Source organism: Botrytis cinerea, chromosome 16 (assembly GCF_000143535.2).
Source record: "Botrytis cinerea B05.10 chromosome 16, complete sequence".
Classification (NCBI taxonomy): Eukaryota; Fungi; Ascomycota; class Leotiomycetes; order Helotiales; family Sclerotiniaceae; genus Botrytis; species Botrytis cinerea.
In genome coordinates this window covers 1,685,989-1,708,570 of record NC_037325.1, presented here as the reverse complement: position 1 = coordinate 1,708,570, position 22,582 = coordinate 1,685,989, and the positions used below count along the sequence as shown (strand labels likewise).

At 43.1% G+C, this 22,582-nt stretch overlaps 7 protein-coding genes across 11 annotated transcripts; 3 read left to right on the top strand and 4 right to left on the bottom strand.

Annotated features, from left to right (window-relative positions):
* Positions 1 to 301: 301 nt before the first annotated feature.
* Positions 302 to 2,338, top strand: BCIN_16g04660 (hypothetical protein). Its single transcript, XM_001549095.2, has one exon. The coding sequence runs from the start codon at positions 772 to 774 to the stop codon at positions 2,182 to 2,184; it is 1,413 nt and encodes a 470-aa protein (XP_001549145.1). The 5' UTR covers positions 302 to 771; the 3' UTR covers positions 2,185 to 2,338.
* Positions 2,339 to 2,834: 496 nt separating this feature from the next.
* On the top strand, positions 2,835 to 5,129 carry BCIN_16g04650 (hypothetical protein). The gene has a single exon (XM_001549096.2). The coding sequence runs from the start codon at positions 3,228 to 3,230 to the stop codon at positions 4,896 to 4,898; it is 1,671 nt and encodes a 556-aa protein (XP_001549146.1). The 5' UTR covers positions 2,835 to 3,227; the 3' UTR covers positions 4,899 to 5,129.
* Positions 5,130 to 9,024: 3,895 nt separating this feature from the next.
* Positions 9,025 to 11,170, top strand: Bcfdh1. 2 transcript variants are annotated; one of them, XM_024698185.1, is made up of 6 exons: positions 9,025 to 9,159; positions 9,416 to 9,490; positions 9,680 to 9,727; positions 9,835 to 9,989; positions 10,049 to 10,593; positions 10,646 to 11,170. In XM_024698185.1, exons 2-6 carry the CDS (start codon positions 9,488 to 9,490, stop codon positions 11,017 to 11,019), a joined length of 1,125 nt encoding a protein of 374 aa, XP_024554002.1. In that variant the 5' UTR covers positions 9,025 to 9,159; positions 9,416 to 9,487; the 3' UTR covers positions 11,020 to 11,170. The 2 variants fall into 2 exon arrangements, with proteins under 2 accessions (XP_024554002.1, XP_024554003.1); XM_024698186.1 differs by having other exon boundaries at positions 9,416 to 9,727.
* A 2,134-nt stretch (positions 11,171 to 13,304) lies between these two features.
* Positions 13,305 to 14,356, bottom strand: BCIN_16g04630 (hypothetical protein). Its single transcript, XM_001549100.2, has one exon. It carries the CDS (start codon positions 14,199 to 14,201, stop codon positions 13,416 to 13,418), a length of 786 nt encoding a protein of 261 aa, XP_001549150.1. The 5' UTR covers positions 14,202 to 14,356; the 3' UTR covers positions 13,305 to 13,415.
* A 676-nt stretch (positions 14,357 to 15,032) lies between these two features.
* BCIN_16g04620 (hypothetical protein) lies at positions 15,033 to 15,580 on the bottom strand. Its single transcript, XM_024698184.1, has 3 exons — positions 15,511 to 15,580; positions 15,352 to 15,453; positions 15,033 to 15,285 (listed from the first exon to the last, which is right to left on the bottom strand). Exons 2-3 carry the CDS (start codon positions 15,439 to 15,441, stop codon positions 15,187 to 15,189), a joined length of 189 nt encoding a protein of 62 aa, XP_024554001.1. The 5' UTR covers positions 15,442 to 15,453; positions 15,511 to 15,580; the 3' UTR covers positions 15,033 to 15,186.
* A 2,796-nt stretch (positions 15,581 to 18,376) lies between these two features.
* BCIN_16g04610 (hypothetical protein) lies at positions 18,377 to 20,057 on the bottom strand. 4 transcript variants are annotated; one of them, XM_001549103.2, is made up of 3 exons: positions 19,552 to 20,057; positions 19,147 to 19,472; positions 18,377 to 19,031 (listed from the first exon to the last, which is right to left on the bottom strand). In XM_001549103.2, the coding sequence occupies exons 1-3, from the start codon at positions 19,744 to 19,746 to the stop codon at positions 18,779 to 18,781; spliced, it is 774 nt and encodes a 257-aa protein (XP_001549153.1). In that variant the 5' UTR covers positions 19,747 to 20,057; the 3' UTR covers positions 18,377 to 18,778. The 4 variants fall into 4 exon arrangements, with proteins under 4 accessions (XP_001549153.1, XP_024554000.1, XP_024553999.1 ...); XM_024698181.1 differs by having other exon boundaries at positions 19,147 to 20,057; XM_024698182.1 differs by having other exon boundaries at positions 18,377 to 19,472.
* A 66-nt stretch (positions 20,058 to 20,123) lies between these two features.
* Positions 20,124 to 22,413, bottom strand: BCIN_16g04600 (hypothetical protein). The gene is made up of 4 exons (XM_024698180.1): positions 21,891 to 22,413; positions 21,623 to 21,701; positions 20,934 to 21,566; positions 20,124 to 20,876 (listed from the first exon to the last, which is right to left on the bottom strand). The coding sequence occupies exons 1-4, from the start codon at positions 22,012 to 22,014 to the stop codon at positions 20,447 to 20,449; spliced, it is 1,266 nt and encodes a 421-aa protein (XP_024553997.1). The 5' UTR covers positions 22,015 to 22,413; the 3' UTR covers positions 20,124 to 20,446.
* Between the last annotated feature and the right edge of the window lie 169 nt (positions 22,414 to 22,582).

Here is a 22,582-nt window from a genome sequence, read left to right as displayed (position 1 = left end):
ACAGTACATTCGAGTTAATAATGACTGGTTTCGGTCATCTCGAGGATTTTCATATTCACTGCTCTGCTGTCTATATATTTTTGGTTTGATGGGGGTATCCCCTGTCATTTATTCGTCATTTACATATGAAGTTGACTCAAATTTTCTTGTTACAACATATTCATTCTCCCTAAATGTATTTTTTTTTTTTTTTTTTTTGGATTTAATAGGACTCATCTATTCAATCTCTATTGTATTGAATACCTGTTTCTACATACATTAAAAGCCCATATCAATGTTTCGAGTCAAAAAACCCTTGCTTGAAGCGAGCCTGTTTATGTCGTTGACCCTAACACCATATCTCAGTCACATTTACCCTTGATATGTATCTTTTGAGTCAGAATAATGTCCTTTCACAGTCATTTTGGAAGCTGTTCAAGGAAGGGCAATAGGGGAATTATGGGAATAATAAGGGGTGGTGCGACCCTCTTGACTTGAACCTGCAAATTACGAAACACCTTCAGAATACACAGAAATGCAATAAAATACTTGTAAATCAGGATAGAATTTTTTTCAACATTGCCTTATCACACTTTATTACGGTCTTTTTTTTTTCTAGCAATACATTGCCTTACGTTTTAACAACGTGTCTAGGTATACCCGTTGTTGAGCTCGTTTCTGAATAGTACTCCCAGTGTCTAGCTGCCAGGCTCACAGGTTTGGTGCCATCACTCTTTACCAGATCGGATCGAACAGCAAGCCAAGAAGTGTTACAAAACTCATTGGACAGCCATGTCTGAACACAGACCCTCCTATACGTATGATGAATACCGTAAGTCCGAATGGTCTCGCGATCAAATAATCAGTGGCGAGGCGGGCCCAGTGCGCGGGAGGATACCCGAGGAAAATGAACCATCTCTTGCGTCGGGAGATCATTATTCATATCCCCTCTCACAAGATTCCCAATCTCTTACATCAAGAAGCCACTATCCATCAGTCTATCCTGGTGGACAATCCTCAAACGCCAGAGCTCCAGTGGTTTATACGGCAGACAACTCAAATATTGCCCAACCTCAACCACAGACCGGGCAACAGTTCCAGCATTATAGTCCACCACCATTATCCATGAATTCAAGTGTCCTGAATCCATCAATTATAGATCCTCAGGAAGTCCAGGGTTATGGTAGTCTCGCAGCTGCTCATAACTACGCTCAGGGTCAGAGTGCTACTCGCGACTTTGTTGAAAGTCAACGGGAGTACTCTCCGCCGTCGCGCCTGCCTTCTTCTATTCACCCCCAATCTAGAGGCTCGCCGGCAACCTGGGAACAGCTACAGACTGAAATACCTGGAGCAAAGTACATTCCCATGAAAGAAGGTGAATTGCCCTATGGAAAGTGGTATACCTCACCTTGGGACTCAGGATACAATCCTGAGTTCCATAAAACCTATCCACGTAACAAGGGCCCCGTAGCAGATCTGTGGAGAGATACCTGGCAGGGCAAAGAGGGGTGTGAGGAAGAACGGATATGTCTCATGTTCGATCATGTAGACTTATACCGACTAGCATACATCACTACAGTTCATCTGGGATCAGTCGAAAGACCCGACACAATAATTAAAGGTATGAAAACACCTGAGGGTGGCGATTTGATAAATTGGCTTCGTGACATAGTGGCAATACTCAATGAAGCCGGCAGACCACCGGGTTTTGGGGGAATCACCCATAGGCGGCCAGACGCCTTCACTGAGGAGCAAGTGAGGGCCTTGTTTGCTATCATGGCCAATAGAGACAATATCAACCGTGGAAATGCATTCAATATATTGGAGAGATGGGTGCTGCTCCCTGGATGGTCTCCTCGACTAATTCTTCGCAATGTGCCAGAAACGATTGTGAATCATTGGAAACACAACTACCAGACCGCCCTAACGGATGGACCCCTCCGATGGGACTGGCGAATCAAGGAGTTCATCTATGAAGAGACTGTTAATAACAAAGGAAAAGCGGTTTGGGCATTGAAGCTCAATAAACAAGGCAGTCAAGCTTCAGGGTCGACTTCAAAGGAACAACACCATTCGCCATCAGGACCTTCGAGACGACACGATAAACATCCTAGATCTTCGACTTCAAGCTCCACACATCACCGCTCACAGACCTCAAGTCGAGATGTAGAATATACAGGCAAGGGAAAAAAGCCACGTCATTGAATTGAGGACAAAAGAGCTTGATGCGCTGGTAGCACGGTTTAGAATGTATCTAAACAAGGCATAGATACTAGATGGATATTAAACGTAGAAGCGCTGGTCGCACTACCACAAGATATAGATAGAAAACCTAGAAACAGATAGATAATACTCAACAACGTTGCTTTTTCTACTAAATCTTCTCATAATTTTGGGGTTGATATTGAGAATAAGCGAAATTGACTCGAATCTTTGTTTTAAAATACATTCATATCCTTTAGATGTATTTTTTGGATTCGGTAGAATTCATTTTTTAATTGTTTTGATTCGAGCACTGGTTTCTGTATATATTTATATTTATATTTTTATGCCAGCCTTTCGAGTCAGAACCCCTTCTTTGAAACTCATTTAGTTCCAAACTTAGCTCAAATCCAATATTTCAGTCACATTAATACCCTTTACATGAATCTTTCAAGTCAGAATGGCCTCGCTTAGGACTCATCCCCTATGCCAGTCATATTTATACTGTGGTATGGATATCTTTGAGTCAGGATACCCTCATTTTACAGTCATTCTGGATGCTATTCAAGGGAGGACTACAGAGGCGGTTATGGGTATAATAGGGAACGAAAGTAACCTTTTTGTTAAAATTTTCAACCAACAAAACATTTTCAGAATACGTTGAAGAACAATATAGTATTTCCAAACCACGGAAAGACATTTTGATCAACTTTGATTACAATCATCTTGTACCTAGAACTTGACTCTCTTCGCTCTCAAGTGCGAATCGATCACACAATACCCATTATTCCTCTTCTTTGACAAGCGCCTACGTGGATACTTAGGTCTCATTGTCATAGATACACCCCTCATCGTCTCATAACGACTTCATTACATCACGCTATCTACCAAGATTGCGAGTATCGAAAAGCATTCAACTTTGAATGATAGTCGCCATCATCGAAGCTCAATATAGTCACATACACCTAGCAAAGCACTTAGATCGCTTCATATAGACAGTAGACTATTTGAAGATTGATTGATAAGCACTTTCAAATCTTGTGGATATGTCTAGTCATAGAAGTAAAGGAAAGGGAAGGCAGAAAGACAAAACTTCGAGGAATGAAGGGAAGGATCGGAATCCTGAGGCACGAGCATATCAACAGAATATTGATCCGTATCCAGCACCAGCGCAGCAAAGCGCAGGGTACCAAGCTGCACACGAAAGAGGAGGCTACGTCGAACCCGCTGTCTACTCACGACCAGCTCCCCAGTGGCAAGGATTCGCTCAAGCTGGACCAGCCCCTAGAAGTGACGAGGCAGCACCTAACTACCAAGGATCATCAGTTGGCGCCGGAAGCAATTACTTCTATAGCACAACGACTGAGGCATCGGCACATTCTGGCGACAACTACGAGCGTCAAAATGTGCACGATACATCATCTTTCAAAGATCCCTGGGCAGAGGCTGGTCTGGGATACCTAAAGCCGCAAGTAGAAAATAGATCGTTTACACCAAGAAGTTCTGATTATGACATCCTGCCGACTTCTCCAAGTACTCCCCGGCCGCTTACAGATACGTCAGCAGCTGGCTATCAACACGTAATGGAAAGGCTTCCCGCCGTCATACCTACGTTCAAAGAGAAGGGAGAGCTTCCCTATGGAGAAAACGACTATCCAGCTGAATGGAATTCGGAATACAACCCCGCATTCGATTTCAAAGGCCAAGGTCCTGTGGCTACTTTATGGGCTGATGTTTACAAGACTGATGAAGACATGCGAATCTGTCACCTATTTGATCATGTGGATCTTTTTCGACTAATGTACATCGTTACGACTTTGAATTCAACTGTTGATTGCTGGGAGGATGATCCGACGTGTTTAAGATTTGCAACAGAAATTCTCAACATTGCTGGTAGACCGTACGGATTTAACTTTGTAAGTCATTTACGGCCAGCAAATGGCTTCACTGTGGAGCAAGTGGAAGGGCTTTTCCGTATTATGTCGGATAGAGCCAACAAAAAGCGGGGTGCAGCAGTTGAAAGAATTAATGAATGGCTGAACTGGAATAATAAACTGATCAAGAAAAAGGAAGAAGAGGCAAGGAAAAGTGAACACAGTACAAAGTACGGAAATAAGTATAAATACAAGAGTCCCTCACCTACGAGTTCTACGCCTAAACCATATCCATACTGGTCTCCCAAGAAACTCTTAGCTGGTCTGCCAGAAGCTATCATGAATTACTTTGGCCATGGCTATAATGCTGCTGTTGAGGACAAGAGGCTCTGCTGGCAATGGAAAATAAATTATTTCCTCTATCGCGAGAAAGGAACAAGCGATCAACTCATTTGGTACTTGCCAAAAAACTTCATATCACCACCACCAGTACCTCCCGAAGCTCGTTTTTGGTCCAACATAACTGAGGAGCAAGCAGACCAAGATGAACGAGAATATATACAGAATGATCCAGAAGAAATGATATTTTTACAGAAAAGACTAGAGCAAATGAGTTGGGGAGAGCAGAGTAGGTTGGAGGCAGAACGGTTGGCACTAGAGGAGGAAGAACAGCGTCGCTACGAAGAAAAGGGAATGAGTACCAATGTCGTCACTGTGCAACCTGGAAGTTCGTCAACTAAACATCCACGTCCAAGGACAGACAACTCGAGCTCTCAAAAAGATACGAGAACTCACCATAGGGACACAGGGGGAAAGTCTCGCCGTAAGCGGGCACCCAAATGAGGTCTTTCGGAATAGGGAATAAAGGGGTGTTGATCGATCTTAAATGTGCTGATGGTTTTGTTGGGATGTAATTAGATATTGAGAAGCCTGATGCACCAGCCGTATGGCTGAGAATATGTCTAATCCGGATATAGGTAGAGGTCTAAAATAAACGCGATGGGTGGACTAATGAAGGATAAAGATAGAATATTCAGGAATAGATAGATAATACTTAATAACGTTGCCTTTACACTGAATTCTCTGAACAATTTCGGTTTGATACCACTTTATTGTATATCTGCCTCTCAATAGAAGCTAGTAACTGACTGGAATGTCGTTTCAATAGAGTACGCAGGGTCTGGATGAGGTAGGTATTGAAGTCAATTGATTTTCTTCTCCATCTTGTAAATAGAATGAAAGATCGATAGCCAGAACCCTTATACTTCATCGTCCTTTGAGGGAATATATCTACCTCTACGAGACCGAAATTTAACATGTCATAATGCTATAGTAGCAACTTTAGACTTAATTCCAGCCTTTTTAAAACCGTTCCTCGCTATAGATGGGTAGGACCACGTGAAAGATTCGATGAGTGAGAGGAGATACTTTCTCTCATTTGCTTCCAAGTACATTTCTCGCGTTCAGAGACATCACAACGCTTAAATCAAGTCAAAACACGCAACAACGAGGAAAGAATCACCAGATTGAGTGTCTCTGAGTATAGCTTCAGTATTGTTCCTTGTTTTCACAAAATTATGACCATAAATATATATCACCAGAATAGATACCCGGGATGACCAAGCGTATTTACACGCATCTTGTACATTTTGGGTATTATTTCGTGGAAATCCGGCATCATAAATCATTTTCAAGTATTGAACCCTCAAATATACGTCACATCAAGCTACAAGAGATACTGATCCATAGCAAATTACCATATCATGTCTATTTTCATCAAATTCTCATATACATAGCTTTTAACAAGGCTAACGGGATACAAGAACAATCAAAATGACTATATTTGATCATTTGGTCTTCGATGTACCCCTAGCGAGCCAAGGAAGGATTTAGATAGCTTGAAAGTGACAATATTCTACCATTTATTATAGTTGTACCTTGACAAAAGTTTAGTTCGATTTAATTATTTTTTGACTCGGTTCTAACTGTGATTAAATTTGAATCATTATGAATATGTTCCAAGGAGTCAAATCGACTCTATTGTGGCAGGAAATCATAACACTAGATTGTTCCGATTGATTGATTGATTCGAAGAAATGGGACATCTAGATTGGCGAATTGGAATGCGTCATAATTCATCGAAATCCATAGGAAACTACCCCCAGAAAATTTCCATATCGAACCCAATAACGTTGATAGATATAGCACTTGGAGCCTAGTACTCTCTCTAGCTGTTCACCATCAGCTCCTCATGCCTCCTTTGCTTTCTTACTATTTTTCAGTTTTCCTAATTCCTCGGATTGAAATCTGCAGGGAGCCTGCTATAAGCATCCATATATGGTTCAATTCATCCCATGGAGAGCTCAACCTGGAGTGTGATAGGGACTCAAGAGGTGTAAGTCGAGAGGAAACGGAGAGAAACAGTGAGAATGGTAGAGATATGCTAGAAATCGACGTGAAAAAGGGGAACGTTGATGAACACGAATGTTATGCGGAAAAGAATTGAAGATGTATGAACTGAGGAATATTTGGATATGATGGAGAATCAATAAAGATAATGGCATGGGGGATGATTGCGCATGAAATTTCCATCCTCTATCCCTTTCTGCTAGACTGCAAAAGTGGAAGGTGGCATTTTAGACTGATAAAATACGCAGGAATTTCTTATCATCAATTGAGAGGAATCTTTTTTCCCCCACATGATTCCATTTTGTTTCCCACCCGAACGCAAGGAAAATTCGATTTCTCTGGAGCGTTTGGCAGGTGAAGTGTAGTAAAATGGCTTCTATGAGTCAAAGATAGGGGCCAAAAGATTGAGAGAAGAGAGATGGTGAGGATACTCATAGGCTTGGACCCAGCTCTCACGGTAGAGCCACCTCATACCATTTATTCGCACCGCTATGCCAATCGTTTTCTCTGGGTTACTCCACCGTCTTGCCTTGAGACGTTGGAAGAGCGCAAGTTTCTACAATGCCACATCTCGCCGCCAAAATTAGCAGCAAAAACTCAAATTTGTACCCAGGATACAAGTGAATCTCTGCCAATGTGATGTATCGGAAAACTCTCCAAAAGCTGCCTTTCATGCACCATCACAGCTTGAACAATCTTCAGAGCTATCTGGGCTGCTTCAAAGGTGCGAATCCTTTAGTGCTGAGGTTTATCTGTTCCCTGCTTCTACACTCGGATCGTTCTCCCATGGCACGCTTGGTAGCAGTCGAGGAAGCATTTTCATTCACAAGATGCACAGAATGAGTCGCCACATCAAAACAGACCGCTTCAATGTATAGATCCAAAGCATCTCGACAGGTATAAGACTTGCTTGATTGTTGTAATTTGGAATATGAAGGGGTGACTGCCAAGACCGCATTGCGACTTTGGAAACTGATTGTTTTGTCTGAATTTGGAAATGAATACAACAAGGTGTTCTGGTCACTAATCAGGGCCTCTTAATTACCGCGGATACCTGCCATTGAAGCCGCCCCATTCTTGGTCCCACGCGTATCGTCGGGTCTCGAACATTGCCAAGAAGTATACTGGACCCCAAATGCAATGCCACCACACCCATTCAACGTTGACTGGTCTGCACAATGCAGATACCGAGCCAGGAATAGGCACGGATGCACATCTGTTCACGACGTATACCCCGCGCAACTCCTGAGGTGCATTTATTGAACGCGGAATTGAAGCAGGCTTGCGGCACGGTCAGACTAGATTTGGAGCGACGTCCATGTTGGACGGAGATTGTTCGATGTTTGGTTATCGCGGTGTTGTGTAGATACCGAATTTTTGTTACGTATGTACTTCGTAGAATGAAGGGGAAGTTCGGAGAGTCCAATTGTCCAAGCGAGAGATTTTGATAAGATACCGAATGGCTGGTGGGGTCCCACGCCGAGAGATGTCCGGCGGGTAATTGGTTGGGATATGATGTAACACAGCAACGCTTTACCCCGCAGGCCCGCAGGAAGGAAAACTGATGGTAAATGGCCGTTCGAGGACAGACAGACGGGCTGACACCGCTGCCAGTGCCTCAATGTGCATACAACGTGAGTGGGGATGATATGTAGGGTCCACGAGGTAGGTCGAGAGGTTGAGAGGTCGAGAGGCCGAGAGGTCTAGAGGCAAGAAGGAAGAGGGAAGAAGGAAGAGGCAAGAGGCAAGAGGCACGAGGCACGCGGCACGAAGCAAGAGGACAGGAAGTTGCATATGTGTCACAATGGGTTGGGAGAGAAGATAGCTGGCACGCCTGCGTAAGGTTAAAGAGTGTGCGGCAGGATTAAGAATGGGATTGATTGCCATTGCCCAGTGAAAAGCCAGTCTGTCAATGAGCTTCATAGGGCATACACACATAAATTCTACATGATCATCGTATGCTTCATAGCACATCCACAGATCCCATGCTTGGTACGTGATCATCATCACATACACCCAACGTTCTAGATAGTGGCAAGCAATGTAATGCAACTCCCATCCACTTCTATGTGAAGCTCTTTCTGTTCCTGAGCTTAGCTTGATCCATAGAGTGGACCAAACATATACCGGAATCATAGCTCCCCGTAAAGCTACCGAGCTTCCCTTAGAGATATTCGACGAATCTACGAGAAATCACCTAGACCAGCTAGTTTGGAGAATCCGAATACCGATTCACCCATCCAACCATCATGTCATCATACCATTGCCATTCGGAGACGTGGACCAAATTGGCAATGGGCTATTGACCACACAATACGATGTACAGCCAAACACGACAAGAATGATCGATGAACGATTCTTTTGCCTTCTCCGAGTCTCATGAGCCTCTTACCAGTCACCTCGTTGGTTTATCTATGTGCTGTAAGTGGAGAATGCGACGAAGTCCTCCGAGTCGACCACTTTTCATTTGTGGATAGTTTTGACCCAATATTGTCGGGAAAAGAGGGGAAATGGTGGAAATACCAAGACTTCTTACTATGGAATGTAGCTGTGAGTTCCCGAATTTATTGAGGGGTATTGAAGGCATCGAAGGCATCAGATAGCATATATATATTGAAGAGCTGCTCCCGACTTCTTGCTCGAACACTTACTCTATATCTTCATCTTCTTTACATATCAGACATTCAAAACAAAGGTAAGCTTCTGCCCCTCCGAGCAACAGCATCATTAGACGGGAAGGGAGCAGGGACAGCTTCATACGATCAAGAGACCAAGACAATTGGGATCTTCCAAACTCTATTCTGATCCCTTAAGCCCTACCTCCCATTTATATTCTCAATTAGTCGATGTACATGTTGCTAACAGTGTTTGCCAATATAGGTTAATATACACCGAACCCCGCACTTTCCCAAATATACATACATATATCTAACACAACGTCCATACAACAGACAAATACTCTTTGTTTCTTTACAATCAAGCAATCTATTTTTCAACTCCAAATAATAAAACAATAATTCAAAATGGTATTTTTCACTCGCTCCCTCTCTCGTTTGGCAACAAGACCGTCTCCCTGTGCTCGGTCAATCTTCACAGCTTCTGCTGTTGCGAGAACTACACCTACATGGACGACGCGATCGACTGCTTTCCGCTCGCAGAAGCTGAATAACATATTTGGGAATGTCAGAATGCTAACGGGTAATCATCGTGAAAAGGTCAAGGTACTTCTTGTATTGTACGACGGAAAGAAGCACGCCGAAGAGGTATGTCTTATCTACTTTACCCCTCTACTCGATTTCGGAGTAGTCGTCCAACTACTTCAATTGAGCATCTTATCTTTGGACCAATTGACTAACATGAATACAATAAGGTCCCAGAGCTTCTCGGCACAACCGAGAACGAGCTCGGTATCCGCAAATGGCTCGAGGATCAAGGACATGAGCTCATCACCACCTCCGACAAGGAGGGAGAGAACTCCGAGTTCGACAAGCACTTGGTAGACGCAGAGATCATCATTACCACTCCGTATGCTACCCATCTTCCTATTTACCAACTCGCAGATCCTAACAAGTTTCCCTTCTCAGTTTCCACCCTGGTTACCTCACTGCCGAACGTCTTGCCAAGGCCAAGAACCTCAAGATCGCCATCACTGCCGGTATTGGATCTGATCACGTCGATCTCAATGCTGCCAACAAGACCAACGGTGGTATCACCGTTGCTGAAGTTACTGGATCCAACGTCGTCTCCGTCGCTGAGCACGTCGTTATGACCATCTTGGTTCTCGTCCGTAACTTTGTCCCAGCACACGAGCAAATCCAAGCCGGAGAATGGGACGTTGCCGCTGCCGCCAAGAACGAGTTCGATCTTGAGGGTAAGGTCGTCGGTACCGTTGCTGTCGGAAGAATTGGTGAGCGTGTCTTGAGAAGATTGAAGCCATTCGACTGCAAGGAATTGTTGTACTTCGATTACCAACCTCTTAAGCCAGAGGTTGAGCAAGAGATTGGTTGCAGACGTGTTACCGATTTGGAGGAGATGTTGGCTCAATGTGATGTTGTCACCATTAACTGCCCTCTCCACGAGAAGACCCGTGGCCTTTTCAACAAGGAGTTGATCTCCAAGATGAAGAAGGGTATGTTTCCACTTTAATCCATTTACTCATCATAAAACTAACCTTAAAATAGGATCCTGGTTGGTCAACACCGCCCGTGGTGCCATTGTTGTCAAGGAAGATGTTGCCGATGCCCTCGCATCCGGTCACCTCCGCGGTTACGGAGGAGATGTTTGGTTCCCTCAACCAGCACCAAAGGACCACCCACTCCGCTACGCAAAGAACCCATTCGGTGGTGGAAACGCCATGGTTCCTCACATGTCTGGTACCTCTCTGGATGCTCAAAAGAGATATGCCGATGGTACCAAGGCTATTCTCGAGAGCTACTTGTCTGGAAAGCATGACTACAGACCAGAGGATTTGATTGTTATTGGTGGTGACTATGCTACCAAGGCTTATGGTGAGAGAGCGAAGAACAGTGGTTCTGCCGGTGCCAACAAGGCATAAGTAGGGAAGATGATTGTATAATTGATATGGGATGGGAAAGGAAATGGGTTTTAAGGTATGCGGCTTTGATGGTTCAAGCTGCTACTATGTGATATGAAATTAAATGAAATAAAATAAATTATCTGTTAAATTATTTGATTTTCGCGTGATAAAGTTTGATTTGTGAGGTGTTGTCATGGTTTGACGTCTGACTTTTGGGCCATTGAAGGTTTAAGGTCTTCTATTTGCATTGTAGAGGCAATTTTACAACATAGTGAATTCCTCTTCCAGAAATCAGTTGTTGGATGTAAAGACGAACTGTCTCTGCTCTCTCTGCTGGGTAAATAGAGATATCGGATGTCTCCACCATAGCAAGTCATAGAAATCAGTAGGTTTCCACAGAAGGTAAAATTTCCGTGTTCAAAGTTGTATCTATAGATATCGGTAATGGTATCTTGATACTATGAGGAAGACTATTTGATGACATATTTGGAGATTTGGAGATTAGATATTGAGGTGTTGAGGTGAGAATTAATGTGTCGTTGTTGAGGGGAGTGATGGGAGCAGTGGGGCAGTAGGGCAGTAGGGCTGTAGGGCTTGAGAATAGGTGGTTAGAGTGAGTGATGAGAGGGGAATGGGGGAGGATAAAAAGAGATTAAATGAAAGATAGAAGTCGAGATGAGGTTTCCTTTTCTTTTCTTTTGGGTGGATATCAATTTTTGTGGATCACCTATCGATATCTACCTACCTACCTGTGTGTATGTATGTATATCAAGGCTCGAAAAAGGAAGCGAGCAGAGCAATGACTCTTGTTGGGTACAGTAAGTACAGTATGCAATTTGGATAAATATGTGGATGGGGAATATATATTGAGAGGGGGAATGTGTACTGGTGTGTTAGATTTGTGCGGGTTTATGCTAGCAGGATAGATGAGAGGCAAGGAGAGGAAGGGGACTCCTTGGATGATTGTAATGGAGCTGGCTTGGGGTTTCGGCGCGGGGTTCTAGTGAGAGAGGGAGATGGACGAGATGTGGCATGGTATGATTTAGTTAGATGTCTGCTTCTGGGTTAGATCGAGAGATTCCTGGTAGAGGAGGATGAGTGTAAGAGGATTGATAGATAAGCGGATTGGCTGTTTGTTTCTGTCGAGAATGAGGATGCAAGTTACTTACTATACATCCATGAGGGTATTTGAGAATGTGTGAGCAAGTGACAAGGAGATTGGCGAGATCATGTATCCTTGAATATCGAGATTGTGGGAGGAAGAGACGGGACAGGTTGGAGAGAGACTAGGGACACAGAAATGTTTTTGTGTTTTTGATGGTGAGGTAATGGGGTTGCAGGGGAGGATGAATATAGGAGGGGGAGTTTTCTTCTTCTTCTTTTCACTAGGACTTTTCTTTTAGCCTTAGGGGATCTTTATTTTTTTCTTTCCCGAGAAAAGGGAGTACGTGGTGGGAACATGTTCTACGAGATTGGCTTGTTGTGTTGCTGGAAACCATGTTTTCACTTTGGATCTGATCACATCGGTTTCGAATATTCGGCGCGGTAGTTTATCAGGATGATCAAATACCATGAGTTCATTTATTTTATAGATTCTTTAGATCTTGGAATGCCTGTGTCTATTTGCTGAGCTAATCTGTCTGCAAAACGGGAAGAAGAAGAAAAAAAAAAGAACAATTGAAATCAGAACAAGCATTTCGTCTCTGGATGGGGATGAATGATAGATGAAGGGAAAATTTCCTTTGCGTTTAAATCCACATTTGTGTAGAAACTCGGATTGAAAATGGAAGATAGACGGACGAATGGCTTTGATAGGATATATTAGATTGATATGATACTTGTTATACTTCCTATTTAGAGGATAATATCTTGTTCCGGAATTTCCTTGGGAGGTATGCATTTTGTACCAATGTGATCCTTTCCTTTCTGTGATATAGATACGTGACATCTATTTGGTATAATGGATCTAGATTTATAAGAAAACGTTGTTATTTTACATGATGATTCGTGTTATTGCAATATTTTTGTTCATATTTTGATGTGCCCAACTGTAGGTATGTAGATTGGCTTGAATAATGGATTGCCGCTGTCTATTTATCTTGGACACCACCTTCCAGATATTTATATGCGGCTCGGACAATGTGCATCGAATGTGATGTTTGATTTGGAACTAAATTCTGCGTGGTGCAATTGAATGTCAGTTCTGATTTCCCAAGAACCTGGATCATAATTGGACATAAAGTATCTGACAGTCTCGCTTGAGTTGAGAATACAAGGAGACTCGAGGAGGATTATAGAACGTCTGGATTCTCGAAACAACATGATATCATTGCGGTAATGCCATTATTAATGAATCGTTTGAATACTCATACAGTACGTTTGTCTTCTTTGCCCATTCTCATCAATTATGTCAATCACAATGCAGCTATTACAACCCCACCAACAGCCATTCCCAAGAAACGCCTCATGACCCCGGTTGGTGCAGCACCTCCAGTCGATCCAGATGTGCTTCCAGTTCCAGTTCCGGTTCCACTTGTCGTCGTACCAGCACTTCCCGCACTAGTCTTTGTAGCGGTAGCCGAAACTCCAGAAGCCGATGACGATCCCGTAGCCGTTACACTCGCCGAAGTACTACCCGTCTTTGTAGCTCCCGTTGCACTCCCCGTAATAGCGCCTACTCCTTGATTCCCACTCGCAGTATAATAAAGACTGACCGCCGTCTCACTCGGATACAAATCTGTCAATTGAGTTGCCGTTCCCTCTGCTACATCTCCTCCTCCCAAACTATTGAAAATGGCGGCAAAACTCGCTGTAGGTGTACCAGTACAGAGTTGATTAGACGCACTGGTAATAATGGTATTAAATGCGCTGACGACGGCTGGGGATCGTCCACCGTGTACATAATCACAGTTGAGACATCCAAGCCAATTGCCGAAGAATCCGCCATTACACATACATTGTGCGTGAGCGAGATAATCAAGAGGGGTGGTGCCGTTGGGGGTGCAGGCGGATTGGATGGTTATTACTTCAATGCAAGGGGGAATAGTGCCTGAGGTTATGTTTGGAGAACAGACGGAGCTGAGATAATCTTCTTCGGAGGATTGGCGGGGAAGAATGGGCACGAGAATCTCTTTTTCTGGAAGTGCGGATACGATGGTGGTGAGTAGGGCGATTGGGCCGAGGTATGAGTGTGAATGCATGGTGGCGTTTGGAGAGTACAGAACAAAATACTAGAAGATGTCGGGATCCGATACAAAATGTACAAACAACACTGCAGAGAGAGAAAAAGAGATACTTTTGCGAACTTGCAAAATTTATGAACAGTCCATGTTGCCCTCGTGAAGCACACCTGATCGGGCACCTACCTATTGCTACTCGGCTGTGGAAATTTGTGTGAGCGTAGAAGGGAAAGTGCGATGAGAATTGTGACAGTCTGACTGTGACTGCAAGTGATGACTTCCAGAAACATCATAGTATCAATAGTTTCATTTTACTTTTCTGCCAAGAAAATTGGCAATGAGAGTTAAAGGCTTGTCAAAAGCTTGACTTGACGTCTTTTAGCGGGAGGGTCCGTAGTGGCCATATTGCTGATCTAGATGTTGAGCAAAACGACAAACGAAGAAAATACTTAACTGCTGAACGTAGAACAAGCAACAACCGAAAAGCTTTTGAAAGAAACTTGAATCAATCCATCAACGACGACTTGTTTTACTGAAATTCTCTTATTTTCATAAATTATCTTTCCTCTCAGGATCGAACGATTTTCTTGAATCTGCGCAAATTAGTTGCTAAATATGTGTCTAGTGCTTACCCACATTACCCGGCATAAAACCCACATTTATCCGAGCCAATTACGAGGCTAATTCGTACTTCCCGTGTCGTATCACTGCATCGACCCTTGAAAAAGCTTGATCAATGAAAACGCAAGCAGCCAAGATACGGAACGTGGAGAAATCAACTTGGCGGTGTCATTAAAGATTGGAATCTAACATGAAGCAAATGTGAATGAAGCAGTCAAACATAAACCGTTATGTGTTAATTTGAGAAATATATTCTTCTCATCAGTATGTATTGTATTATCATAATCATAAACCCATATTTCAAATCTCTGTATTCCAGAGTCGAATCCTTATCCATCGCTAACCATCATCGTCATCTTGTTTCCATCACTCCAAGCTTCCTCTTCTAACAGCATGTCTCACCACATCCGCATCCACAGCATTCACAGCCAGCGGACTCACCACCACGAAGGTTGGTCTCGGTACCCATGGTAGGGACTGGTTTCTGTAGAGAAAATATTAATACATTGCAGACTATGGTAGGAAATCCGAATTGTGAGAGAATACATACAGGTTGTTGCATCTCGATACCAATGTTCTCGGAGCTCATGGGAGCTTCGGATTGGATTTGTTGCTCGACGACTGGTTGTTCGAAAGGCATTTTGAGGGATGTCTAAGTATCTGATGGTTAATAAAAAGGTCTAGTGATTTGAATACAGAGATAACTAACAGTTTGAAGTGGTTTTGGTAGGGTTGAAAGTTCGTTTGATGCGAAAGTGTGTAAGTCGAAAGTCTGAAGTCTGAATGAGGAGGATATCGATGGGGGAATTTCGAGCCTTTTGAACTCCCTCAGATCCAGCAAACATGTGCTATTCTGGGCCGTGCAGATATCATTGGCTTCTATGACGTTGTAGGGTTTAGGTGCATAGTGGATACCTCTTCAAGATATTTTGTTGGCAAGCCAGGACAGGGTTGAAAAAACTGGAAGGTTTCGTAAAAGAGACCATTGACCAACCATAACTAGCTAAACAAACGGTGAATAGCAAATAACTAACACAGCCACGTATATCTGCAAGCAAATCAAATATTACTCGCCTTACAATGTAGTATCGTACTATCATGTACCTCCTTCTTTGGTACCTGCATGGTATGCTCCGCGCGCTTCTGGTGTACAAAAGAACAGTTCATCACGCACATGTAAGTCTCACAACCTACGAGTCAGCCAACCTTTCGTTCTAACTGTTTCACCAAACTTCTATTCCCTGCAAACGAGGCTGGCGATACCGAGTAGCTTTCCCGGTTTTTTCATCTATCTGAGTGTCTGTCAGATCCAGACTCTTTGTGCTTTTCATAAGCTTCGTGCATTATCTACTACGCCACAGCTTATTACCAGCAAGTTGTGGATCCCCGTCTCTTCGCTCAATTGTAACTGCTTAACGTTGCGTTGATCCTTTTCGTATATTTTCTGCGCTATAATTGTGGAGTAGTGCTACACAATGTAACGGCTCAGTCCTTCATTAAATAGCGCAAATCCTAGTTGTGAATGTCGAGCAATCATCTTGAGACTTATCAGTTCAGCTCTCCTAGGGAGGGGTCTGGATCACTCGGGATCACTCAGATGGAAAAATTTCGGAAGAGGTTAAGTTTTGCATCCCCCCCCATGCCGCACTGCAATAGCTCGGACAAGGTTTGGAATGTCATCGAGAGGAGCGTCGAGATCTGATGATTTTTCTTTCGAGCTCCATCACCTTCATCACAGCACCTCCTCGATAGTCAGCAAAAGATCACTCTCATTGCCCAAAACAACAATGCTGTTATATTGCTGCTGGTACAGTGTATCTAGGAGTTTGTCAAAGTATTAAGTACTTATACCCAGACTAATGCCCATCGTCGACGACTAGCAATTGCCATTGCAATCAAAGCCGCCGCAATTTCGACCACAATCATTTATCCGTGCTGTTTCCAGTATTGGATCGGGTACCCATTCGTGGTGCGGGAGGCTACAGAGAGACATATGTTAACTTATCAGCGACACGAAATAGATCTTGAACTCTACATGGAGGTTGCCGGGCGACTGTAGTTGGAGCTGTCGTTTTGATGGCTTGATTTGCAGAAGTTTACTTATTGTTAGAACTCATGGAGAGATCTTGAGTTCTCGAAGATCTGGTTTGTCTTGCAGTCTGACTAGTGTCGCAGAAACGGCTGTTTGATATCACACACCTTGATTCAACGAAGTTTTTGATCGTAGTGATAAGGCTTCTGAGATTCTATGGACGTAAAGCGCGAAGGTGAAAGTTATTCTCAGTGTTGTACTCTCGAGTTGCTGGAAGGAAGTGTTTTTGTGGCGGCCTTCTTCGCAAAAGAGGAGATAATTGAGGGTTATGCAGCCATTATGTCTTCAAGTCATTACTTGTTTCGTCGGTCATGGGCTCAATTTTAGTCCTTCCGGAAGAATGATAGTAAGAGTCCCAAGAGCTTTGACAAATACAGGATCACGACATAAGGAAATCTTTGGACAATGACGATCTTTTGGATCTTGTAGTCACTTGAAGATTTATTTTCGGTGACTGGAGATCCAAAACATCCGATTATCGACTACGAGATTTTGCATTTCATTTCCAAGCACTATCAAATTCATTGTCATAGCTTGAAACAATTTTACCTGGTTAGATTGAATTGGGCTATGGTTGTTGACAGTAACGTTATTGGATCTATGTTGAGTAGTGAGATAGATAATCAGCGGGACATACTCAAGAAGCAGCTGTCAATCTCCTGTACTGTGCCGATTATGATACTTAGGGATTCGTCAACACTTTCCCACACTAATAACATGACTACAATCACATCTATTCTTGTTTTCAAGAAAGCAGCCACAGCAGCCATTTCTAAAATTTCTGATTTTTCCCCTTGCGATAATAGAAGAAAATATCTCTTTATCGAGATTCACGGAATCATTTCCTTATGAAACTGATAAAAAGATGCTAGGCACTATCCTTTCGGCTAAAAAATCAACTTCGGAACGAGCAACACACCCTTCGTTGCTGGCGGGTGCTCAACTAATATCGTTCACAGCGACGATGGAATGTTGTCAATAGTATGATGTGGACTTTATAATGCCCAAGGGTGCTTATTTTGTCAAATTCGGATTATACGAGGAAAGGTTCTCTCATTGTATTGAACGCTAGGTGAGGCACTGCTCGACTATGAAATGGTGTTTCGGTTCGTCAAGATACGTCATTAAACTTACTTCTGTGCAAATACAGGAAATTTTCTCGGTACATGCTGATGAAACTATCTTCATCAGTCGTTATCATCATCTATCTGCAGTCATGGATCGACCTTTTTGCCCAAAGATTATATGAATGAATCATTCGCCCTTTTATATCTACCCAAAGAATAAAAAACAATTCCTCACATTGGTTGACAAAAAAATAAAATCATAGCGGCGAATCAACCTCCGGAAATCGTTTTGTCCATAGCAATGTCATATTTTATTCTCTTTTTCAATCAATCTTTCGCGGCATTGAACAAGATGACGGACAAATCTACACCGAACACCAAAAATATCCTCCCGAATCGCTCCTTTTTACATCATTTGATCGAAATCCATATTCCTACGTACGCTTCATTATGCCGAGGTCAATGAAAAACAAGAGATGATGGTCGCAAGATCTTCAATGGCTCAAACAAGAATGCGCTGTATCCCGATAACCAGCTTTAATCCTCTACTTTCACCTCGAGAATTAGGTTCAAGGAGCAAAATTGGAAACATACTCAGAATTCATGATGGACGGGAAATTTTACAAATTATCATTTCACTATGTTGATCATATACAGCTTGTCTCCAAAAATCGAAAAAAGACGACAATGCTTGGATTTGGATTGCGCGGCCCAGAAGACTAATTTCCAGCAAACAGAACAAAAGACCTAACGAAACAGCACTTTTCTACCAAATTATTCAGTCGACGTATGTCACATATTCCCTCATCCCTATGCACTCAAACTCTCTGAGCAGCGTTTCCTGAATATTCCGGTTCATTCACGCCCTGGTGAGCAACAGGGTTTGCAGGATTTGGACCTGCAGCACCAGTTTGCATAGGACCTGCTTGTCCTACATGACCTGTTTGCCCCGGCGTTTGCATTTCCATTGCTGTATGTTTTTTGCTGGGGAAGGCATTGCTGTGATGGCCTTCGTCGTGATGAGAGAGGATTTTACCCATGGTAACGGCGAAGGTGACGATGAAGAGGACGCTGGGCTAGTGTTAGCTATGGCCCTTTAATTCCACCCTCTATTCTGATGAAACTTCTCGCACGGATGAAGGGAAAATGGTAATGATATGGAGAAACGTGAAAGAAGCAATCTCACAATTCAATAGCAGCTAACACCGCAGCCGCAATATACACCCCTCTAAAAGTAGAATAGCTAGTACTAGCTCTCTTCTCCAAAGCATCACTCAGATCATCTCGCTCTTCCAATTCCAACAGATCGCGTCTGCAAAAGTAATATCCGCATCCATAGTAATTAAATCGGCCACGATAACGACGTACTTGCACGGCGGAAGTAATCCAGGCCGCGAGCCAGAAGATGACGAGGAATATATCAAGGCAGGCGATGGCCCAATAGTTGTAGATGACCGTGAAACGGTGGGTGGAAACAAGAATATAGAAGATTATGAGAATTGTTGCGCTGGCCTGTATCGGGAACATTTGTTAGAAATTTTACAACAGAAGAAGAGAGGGCGGGGAACAGATAGATGAAAGAGGAACATACGACGAAAAGATCCAAAATCGCCCCGGAATACCCAATAAATGTCACCACGAAACCCGCCAACCCCAATATCGCAAGCGCGAGAAGAAGTTGTAAAACTCTCAACGCGCTGAGGAATTTACTGGGCTTCAATACGTGACCTGTCAGTATATCGTGGTTTTCGGTACCAGGCCGATTAGTACCGTGATTATTATCCATGGTGGAGAATGATGATCGAGATGGAAAATGTGGAAGGTGGGTTGGGAATGAAGATGTCGATTCCTTTCCTGATCAGATAATTGGAGGCAAGAATTCGGGAATGGAAGCCCTTTTTGAGGAATAGAAGAATGTGGCTCGATGGGTGCAAGTGAGACATGGAGATAAAGAATGAAAGGGGCGGCTTAGTGTGATTCGCTAGGAACAGGCGAGTGGCAATGTTTTCGGAATAAAGAATGAGGAAAATTGTACATTGTGACTTTTTGCAAAATGCTTGCAGCTGTTATTTGATTAAAATTAGTGCAGTCGGTTTCGAAAATAGTTGCATCTGAATGCGAGTATCTTGGTTTCAGTTCTAAAATTGGAATCTCAAATGAACATGACAAATTTGAACTGGTTTATATTCTTGCTCAGATGGATTGCGATTAGCCTGCTCCGAAGGAATCCGGAAATCTCTAAAAAAAATCCGCATCACAGTAAAACGATCCTAAGTCACAGATTCAAGTCTTCCAAGCCCTTCACAGTCTGACCGGTCCCGTCCAAAGAGTACCCTCGTTTTAACTTCCACGTCAAGCTCCTTTCCCCTCGTACATAATTGTTTGCTGTATACCCATAACAGATCGGAAAATAAGTGTTTGGGGGAAAACTTCCATCAATTGTTCTAATGAAATACAAGCATTGACTTAGGATCCCGCTCTTGTCATCAACTCTCATTTTGTGTCATAACGTCATCCACTACCTCCCAGAAGCTTTCAACATCCATCACAGCCCCGAATTGATAACAGCGCGATAGATCACCCAGCCCTCTCTTCAAACTATTCATATTTCTCTGTCCAACTACTTTCTCAAGATCATTACGATATTTTTCGGCCATCATAAACCATGCCTGAACAGGAGTGATTTCAAAGTCCGAAACAGGTAGTGACCGCGACATGGCATATAGCTGAGCCAACGTAATGGAAGAAGAGAACCACGAGACTTCGGAAGTAGATTCATTAAAAGCTTCAGCTGGTGCTTGAGCAAAGATATGTGTGGAGGCCATGAGCTCGTGACCGGACGGGTTCCCGGTGGGGTCAAAAGGGAGAGGAATATCTGGAATATGGTGAAAGTGGGTACGACAGGGGTGTTCGAGACTGTAAACATGAAATTAATACATGAAAATTTCGATCAAAAGAGAGAGAGTGACTTACGCAAGAATGAAATTAATCGCTATAAGCGATAGGTCAGGTGATGGTTTCAGTACTGCGTTTTCAGGTACAGACACTTGACCGGGAAGTGGTGGTAAAGGTTTAGAAAGATCAGTTGCCCCATGTTTCTTAGTAGAACTGTCAGAAGACTCGCTAAGTTGAAGGCAAGATGCATTTAGGAACTCATCGAACTGGATATTAATATGAGAGCCGTGTGTGGTACTCAAATATGGTACATCATGAAGGTCGGAGAAGTAATTAGTGAGTGGATCACTGTCCTGAGTAATAAGCATATCACTGATATAGCTGGAAAGTCTATCATTTTCTGACTCGTAGTCAACAGTTCTAATGGTAGATTTCGTTCCTTGGGTCGAATTGGAGGTGGTAAGGTCACCGGGCGAGACATATTCTTGTGGAGAAAGCATATTGATCGGTTTGTTTGGAGGTGAGCCTCGATCTCGCGAGTGCAGACTCGAAAGAGGTTTAATGCCTGAAGCCGATAAAATCGATTCTATTGCTCTGTTTTCATTCATCAGGGCCGAACTTTCATTTTCTGTTGAAGTAATCATCCCACGAAGACGTATGACGTCTTCCTCAAGATGCTTGACGTAGTTTTCTTTTCGCTGTCGATGTTCTCTAGGAAAGAAATTAGCAATGGAACTGAAAACCAAGCAAACTAGGGGCAAATTAACATTTGAGCTCGTCGGACTTGGGCTCGTCTATGTTGTTTTTGAGCTGTACCAGATTTTGTTTCGCTATCCTCGTCCTTGGCTGTCATTCTCAATCAGTTTTGTAGAAACAATAGTGATGAGGTAGTTATTTTTGAATAGCTCATGTTAGATGAGTAGCTGTGTTAAGCGCGCAATTTCCCAAGTGAAACGAGCAGCTTAAGGTTTCAAGGTAGACATATAAGAGGGAGAAGAGAGCTTGTAAGATGAAGGTATTGTTAGATCAACTCACAATTCTTAAGCCTCGTGATATTTGGCATAAATTTGACCTTCTGAGACGAGATCTTATCAACAGATCGTTGCCAAAATGATGTGAAGGATGCATCTTGGGATTCATCGGCCATTTTAAAGCTCATGTATTTGATCCGGCACAATTGATTCCAAAGTCGTCACCTTTTTATAAGCTCCAAGATAAGACAAGATCAAAGTCAACATCCAATTGGCATACAAGTCTACTTGTATTGCACGGGTTAGCGTCAGCAGAGGCGATTTTTTTCTAATTGATCTCGACCACCAACAAACACATAGAATAATGTATTTGAAGTTTCGAATCCTGAGATCCAAATTCTCAATACGAGAATGTACGTCAGCCGCATTCTGTGTTTGCTTGTTTGGAATACAAAGTACTGCATCAAGCCTAGTGTCGTGGCTCAGATTTCCCCGTAATCACGTGATTATTTCCATTTTCAGCTCTTACCTCTTCGTCGTTGCTTCTATATCCTTATATACCTACCTTTAGCTTTCGCATAGTACCCGGAAACACGGGGCTGCCTTTGAAACTACTTGAATCAAGTGACCGTTTCACCGATGTTATCTTTCTCATGTATCGGTTTTCATGCTCCATGCAGTCAGCCCGCATGTCCACTTTGGTTGGCCCTTTCTGGCTTGCATCGTGAGCGCTTCCTTGGGTCACACTCGCTAATG

Coding starts and splice junctions, on each gene's coding strand:
- BCIN_16g04660 (XM_001549095.2), top strand. CDS start 772: ATGTCTGAACACAGACCCTCCTATACGTATGATGAATACCGTAAGTCC.
- BCIN_16g04650 (XM_001549096.2), top strand. CDS start 3,228: ATGTCTAGTCATAGAAGTAAAGGAAAGGGAAGGCAGAAAGACAAAACT.
- Bcfdh1 (XM_024698186.1), top strand. CDS start 9,488: ATGGTATTTTTCACTCGCTCCCTCTCTCGTTTGGCAACAAGACCGTCT. Junction 9,728..9,834: donor GAAAGAAGCACGCCGAAGAG/GTATGTCTTATC, acceptor GAATACAATAAG/GTCCCAGAGCTTCTCGGCAC. Junction 10,594..10,645: donor GATCTCCAAGATGAAGAAGG/GTATGTTTCCAC, acceptor ACCTTAAAATAG/GATCCTGGTTGGTCAACACC.
- BCIN_16g04630 (XM_001549100.2), bottom strand. CDS start 14,201: ATGCATTCACACTCATACCTCGGCCCAATCGCCCTACTCACCACCATC.
- BCIN_16g04620 (XM_024698184.1), bottom strand. CDS start 15,441: ATGCCTTTCGAACAACCAGTCGTCGAGCAACAAATCCAATCCGAAGCT. Junction 15,286..15,351: donor GTATCGAGATGCAACAACCT/GTATGTATTCTC, acceptor TTTTCTCTACAG/AAACCAGTCCCTACCATGGG.
- BCIN_16g04610 (XM_001549103.2), bottom strand. CDS start 19,746: ATGGATAATAATCACGGTACTAATCGGCCTGGTACCGAAAACCACGAT. Junction 19,473..19,551: donor CGATTTTGGATCTTTTCGTC/GTATGTTCCTCT, acceptor TTCCCGATACAG/GCCAGCGCAACAATTCTCAT. Junction 19,032..19,146: donor GTGTTAGCTGCTATTGAATT/GTGAGATTGCTT, acceptor ACACTAGCCCAG/CGTCCTCTTCATCGTCACCT.
- BCIN_16g04600 (XM_024698180.1), bottom strand. CDS start 22,014: ATGAGCTTTAAAATGGCCGATGAATCCCAAGATGCATCCTTCACATCA. Junction 21,702..21,890: donor TATCACGAGGCTTAAGAATT/GTGAGTTGATCT, acceptor TGAGAATGACAG/CCAAGGACGAGGATAGCGAA. Junction 20,877..20,933: donor GCGATTAATTTCATTCTTGC/GTAAGTCACTCT, acceptor TCATGTTTACAG/TCTCGAACACCCCTGTCGTA.